At 45.9% G+C, this 6111-nt stretch overlaps 1 protein-coding gene across 1 annotated transcript; it reads left to right on the top strand.

Annotated features, from left to right (window-relative positions):
• Positions 1-345: 345 nt before the first annotated feature.
• On the top strand, positions 346-885 carry LOC149005229 (uncharacterized). The gene has a single exon (XM_089135816.1). It carries the CDS (start codon positions 346-348, stop codon positions 883-885), a length of 540 nt encoding a protein of 179 aa, XP_088991942.1.
• Positions 886-6111: the final 5226 nt, after the last annotated feature.

Genomic DNA, 6111 nt, shown 5'->3' with positions numbered 1-6111 from the left:
CCTGTCTTGGCATGGCCCATAACCGGGGAAACTCTCGCAGTTTACCTTGCAATTTCACCAACGGCGGTCAGTGCAGTGCTGGTCAGAGGAGACACAATCCAGAACCCAGTCTATTATGTGAGTCATGTGCTCATAAATGCTGAGACACGGTACCCAGATGTGGATAAGCAGGCATTGGCGCTTCTTGTGGCATCACGAAAGATGAGGCCCTACTTTCAAGCACACCCGATAACAGTCCCGACCAATTTTCCACTAAAGAAAATACTTCAAAGGCCTGATGTGGCAGGAAGGATGGTCGGGTGGTCGGTGGAGCTTAGTGAATATCAGATTGAGTTCAAACCGAGGATGGCCATAAAAGCTCAAGTACTGGCCGACTTTGTTGTCAAAAGCACTCTACCGCAGAAGGAAAATCAAACAGCATCAACTGAAGTATCAGACTTGTGGATTTTGCACGTTGATGGTTCAAGCAGTGTTTCGGGATCGGGAGCAGGCCTGACCCTCAGTAGCCCCAAAAACTTCACCATTAGCTATGCTATAAGGTTCAGTTTCCAAGCTTCAAATAATGAAGCAGAATACGAAGCTGTCATAGCAGGCCTACGGGTGGCCCGAGCCCTCAGAGTTCGGGAATTAGAAGTAAGAAGTGATTCCCAACTGGTTGTCAACCAAATCAAGGGAGAGTATGAGGCAAAGGATGAAAGAATGGCTAAGTATTTAGTCAAGGTGGGACAGTTCCAGGCTTTATTCGATCAGGTAACCTACCGACAAATACCCAGAAAAGAGAATGAAAAGGCAGATGAACTCTCCCGATTGTCTTTGGCCAACTACAAAAACATGGACTCGGCAGTTTATATTGAAGAACTAAGAGCCCGAGCATCCAGGAGGTAGAAGCCTTTGAAATCAATAAGGAACCGACTTGGACCACACCTTTGATTACGTATATTCGGGATGATGTTCTCCCGACTGATCCCAAGGAAGCAAAAAGAATCAGGAATCAAGCGGCTCGGTTCACTATTATCGGGGACCAGCTGTATAGAAGGTCATTCACAGATCCTCTCTTGAGATGTGTTGGGCCATCCCGGGCAAGCTACGCCCTAGCTGAGATTCACGAGGGAATCTGTGGCGCACATATGGGTGGAAAGGCGTTGGCACAAAAAGTATTACGCTTGGGCATCTTCTGGCCTACAGTGCAAAAGGACGCAATTGAGTATGTCCGCAAATGTGAACAATGCCAGAAACATGCTAACGTCCCAAAGTTACCAGCAGTTCCCATGATGTCTGTCTCAAACCTGATGCCATTTGTGATGTGGGGAATGGACCTGGTCGGGAAACTACCGAAGGCTCCCAGGAATCGGGAATATATGGTGGTTGCAATAGATTACTTCACAAAATGGGTTGAAGCTGAACCATTATCCTCCATTACAGAAAAAAAAAGTTTTTTGAGTATCCTGGTGACAGACAATGGAAAACAATTTGAAGGCGCAGGATTCAAGTCCTTCTGTATGCGATACCATATAGAACATCGATTCGCCTCAGTTGCCTACCCTCAGAGCAATGGGCAAGTAGAAGTCACCATTAGAACACTTCTTGATGGGATCAAGAAGAGACTGGAGGATAATCGGGCAATGTGAATCGAGGAACTCCAGAGTGTCCTCTGGTCATACAGAACTACGGTACGAACCCCAACTGGAGAAACCCCTTTTTGCTTGGCTTATGGAACTGAAGCCTTAGCTCCCATAGAAGTGTTGGCTGGATTGTTATGATATGACGTTTTTGATGAAAGCCTGAATGACCAAGTGATATGGAGAGTTTATGATCTGACCGGGTTCATACTTGGTCCGACCCTCGACCCCGGTCGAGACGGAGAAAACCGAATCGCTCCGGAGCGAACCGGATCCAGAAGATGGCTTGCTGAAGAAGAAAGATTATTCGGCTGCAAGCGTGCCCTAATCTTACTTATGGATTAGGGTAATCACCCTGATAACAGCAGACTCAAACTGACGGCTGCGGATAATCATCATCAAAGGGATAACTATTGCATAACCTAACGGTTATCTCAGGAGTCCTCTACTAGCCCAAACTAGTAGAAGTTTATCGCTCAACGGATCTTATTGATAAAGATCTAACGACTACCCGAAGAAGGCTCGAGTGCATCCAACGAAGGAGATTCGAAGGTACACTCTATATAAACCTCACTACCATACAAGGTGAGGGACGGATCAATCGATCAAAAAGAATACTATCTGAGACTCGGGTTCGGATACATACTGATAGACCTAAACTATCAGCGTTCTGCTATCTAGATCACCTTTCCAGTTTCTTTATTCATTAGCTCTGTGCTTCTAGCAGAGCCGTTTGTGATTAAGTTCATCAACTGACTTAGCCTTCGGAGGTGGACTCCCGACCCCAGCGGTTGGGCCACATCTGACGCTTTCGTTTTGCAGGACATCACGTGGAGATCCAAGGGCTGAGCAGAGTTTGGACGCATCAATTGGCGTCGTCTGTGGGAAAGACTTGAAAAAGCCATGGTGACTAGATCAGCAGCCGCTGCACAACGCAGTTCCGGTGTTCAGATACCTGGGGTGAATAATCCAGATATTCCCCAAGAAAGCCAAAATCCTATCGAGGTGGATAAAGGCTAGGGAGGACGTAATCTTCCTCCTGATACAATCCAAGATCAATTGGATCAGGTAAAGATTCAACTCTTGGAGGTGAGCCAAGCACTCCGCTTGCTCACCGGACGAGTGGTTTTACCACAAGAACCCGATCAACACGATTCGAGGGAGACGTGCATTGCCACGTGACCAAAGAATGGCTGAAGACCGGAATGTTGATCAGAATTTCCGTGAAGGAGACCGAGGACTTCGGAGGATTGATGATCAACCAAGGCGAGGCGATCGGTTTGACAGACCGCAAGAGAGTACAACCGATTCAAATACAAGGTTGGATATTGGGGTAAGAACTCACTCACCCACCGTCGAAGAACCGTTCGTGATGATCGAGCAGTTCGTGACGAGAGAAACGTTCGTGAAGGACGGGCTGTTCGTGATGATCGAGTGCACGTGATGATCGTGTTAATCGAGGTCGTGATCGTATTGCTGAAGATCACCCGACCCAAATTGGTCAAGAATTGGCCAACATCAATGAGAAGTTAGGGCAATTGGCTAAGGGAAGAATAATCGAGGATATTTACTCGGTCATTCGGAAGACTCCTTTGCTGAGCCAATTGCGGGATATCGGTTTCCCCATAACTTCCGTTTGCCTACCTTCTCAACATTCGATGGCTCCAGAGATCCAACAGCTCACATCGGCTATTACCAACAGACCATGGCAGTTCCAGGTAATTTTGATGAAATTTTATGCAGGGTTTTCGGTTCATCTCTAACTGGAGCGGCACAAAAGTGGTTTTCTAACCTCCCCTCGGGAAGGATCGTAAACTTTGACGAATTGGCGCGCCAATTCATAGGGCGATTCCAGAGTGGGATACAGGTTAAGAAAACGGAAGAAACCTTGTTTACTGTCAAACAAGGAAAGAACAAATCGATCAGAGAGTTTTTGAAAAGATTCAACAAAGTGACGATGGAGATAGAAAACTTGGATGAACAGGTAGCCAGAACCGCTCTATTCACAGGACTCACAAATCGGAAACTCCTGGAGTTATTACTACAGGATATACCCACGACTTATGCTAAGTTGGTACAGAGATGCCAGAAGCAGGCTGAAGTCATGGAGATTCTAGATGCGCGCCAAGGAGATAATAAAGTCTCCAATAAGGAACAAAAGGCACCTGAGCAGAAGCAAAAGCCAAAGAAGAATGTTCGTGATCGGGTTGGAAGATCCCAACCTTGGCGCCAAAGATCCCCCGGCAGAAGTGAGTACACTCCATTGAATGCTCCTCGGGCTGATATTTTGAATATCCTCAAAAGAAAAAATATTTTGAAGGGGCCGCTTAAAATTCTTTTGAAACCCGGAGAGCAGCAGGATCGGGAAAAGTATTGCCGATTCCACAAGGACTATGGTCATTATACTAATGACTGTCATCATCTGAAGGCAGATATTGAGAGATTGATATCTCAGGGACATTTGTCCAGTTTTGTTAGCAGGAGAAGGGAGGAGCCACGTGGGCCACGTGCGGCTGCCCCTAAAAGGAATCGTTCGGTAAGTTCAGAACGATCAAGGGAGGCCTCGAAGTCCAAAAAAGGCAAGGAGGTGATTGAAGCTGCTACTCGGTCACCGATCCTTACCATCTTCGAGGGTCCAGAGCCCGAATCATTCCGGAGTTTAAAAACCAAATCCAAATTCGTTGGAGCCGGAGAAGCGCAGAAGCGGAAGAAGCTGAATGGTGAAGATTCTATCACCTTTAGCGAAGAAGACGAAAGAGACGTTTGTTTACCTCATGATGATGCTATAGTCATCAAGGTAGAGATTGCACGGCGGGAAGTGCATAGAGTATTGATTGATACAGGGTTTGCAGCTTACCTAATTTCCTACGAAGTGTATCAAAAATTGAAGGTGGATCAGGACTTGATGAAACCTTCATCTACACACCTATATGGCTTTGCAGGGTCATCTGCAGTAGTGGAAGAATCGGTTCAGTTGGATCTTTCCATTGGAAGTTTTCCCAAAGAAACAACTGTCCGAATCAACTTTTTGGTGGTTCGAGAACTACCAGCCTATAATATGATTCTCGGGCGACCATCTTTATCCAAGATAGGTGCTATTGTTTCAACAAAGCACCTGAAGATAAAATTCCCGACTGATATGGGAATTGGTGAAGTCTCCTCTGACCAAAAGATCTCTCGGCAGTGTTATGTGGCCTATTTAAAAGACAAGGAGGGTCCGAGGAAGGTTACTGCTCTCCCCATAGAAGTTCGAGATGATCGGGAAGAGACAGAGATGCAAAGGCCCGAACCGGTGGAGAAAGCTGGAGCAAATCCAGTGTGTACCGAGGATGCGAAAAAGATTACTTATGTCGGGTCCGAACAGTGGAAGAGTTTAAAGATGAGTTGAAGTTATTTCTTCAACGAGAATAAGGATGTATTCGCATGGTCTGCCGAGGACATGCCGAGGATCGATTGGGCCATTGCAGAGCACAAACTCGGATAGACCCTAAGGTGAAACCAAGGTGATACGAAAAAGAAGAAATTTCTCTATTGAAAAGTATGAAGCCGTTCGGAACGAAGTTGAAAAACTTAAAAATTCTGGTTTCATAGAACCAATCGAGTGCCCAACTTGGTTGGCCAACGTGGTGATGGTGAAAAAGGCGAATGGGAAGTGGAGGATGTGTACGGACTACACGGATCTAAACAAAGCTTGCCCAAAAGATTGCTACCCGTTGCCTCGGATTGACCTCTTGATAGATGCTACTGCAGGATATGAAACTTTAAGTTTCATGGATGCCTACTCGTGGTATAATCGGATCCTTATGAATAAGGAGGATGAGAAGTATACGGCTTTCATGACTGATCGTGAAAGCTATTATTACAAGGTCATGCCTTTTGGCCTGAAGAATGCAGGAGCAACATATCGAGGGGCCGTCAACAAGATTTTCAAAGAGCTGATAGGAAAGAATGTTGAAGCATATGTTGATGATATGCTGGTGAAAAGCTTTACAAAAGCAAATCACATTGCAGATTTGATCGAGGTTTTCTCGATGCGAGGAAACATCAAATGAAGTTGAACCCCGAAAAATGTGCCTTTGGAGTCTCCTCGGGCAAATTCTTGGGTTTCATGGTATCACGAGAGGGGAATTGAGGCAAATCCAGCCAAAATACAAGCTCGATTGATATGGAGGCTCCCAAAACCGTTCGGGATGTACAATGTTTGACAGGGGAGAGTTGTTGCCTTAAATCGATTTATCTCCAAGTCCGGAGAAAAATGTTTGCCTTTCTTTAAGGCACTTAAAGACCTGAAGGGCAGAAGGAAGCAAAGTGGACTGAAGAGTGCCGAAAAGCTTTCGAGGAATTAAAAGAAGCACTTGGACAACCACCGATCCTGTCCGGGCCGAGAAGGGGGAAATATTACAGCTATATCTAGCGACATCCCTTTCCGTGGTCGGTGCAAGTACTTGTTCGGGAGAAAGATAAGAAACAAGGTGGCCGATTTACTATGTAA

The sequence above is a fragment of the Hakea prostrata genome, chromosome 9, assembly GCF_041222555.1.
Source record: "Hakea prostrata isolate BN-2017 chromosome 9, UWA_Hpros_2, whole genome shotgun sequence".
NCBI lineage: Eukaryota > Viridiplantae > Streptophyta > Magnoliopsida > Proteales > Proteaceae > Hakea > Hakea prostrata.
Note: the sequence above shows the minus strand (reverse complement) of the source record. Positions and strands in the feature narration are given on the sequence as shown.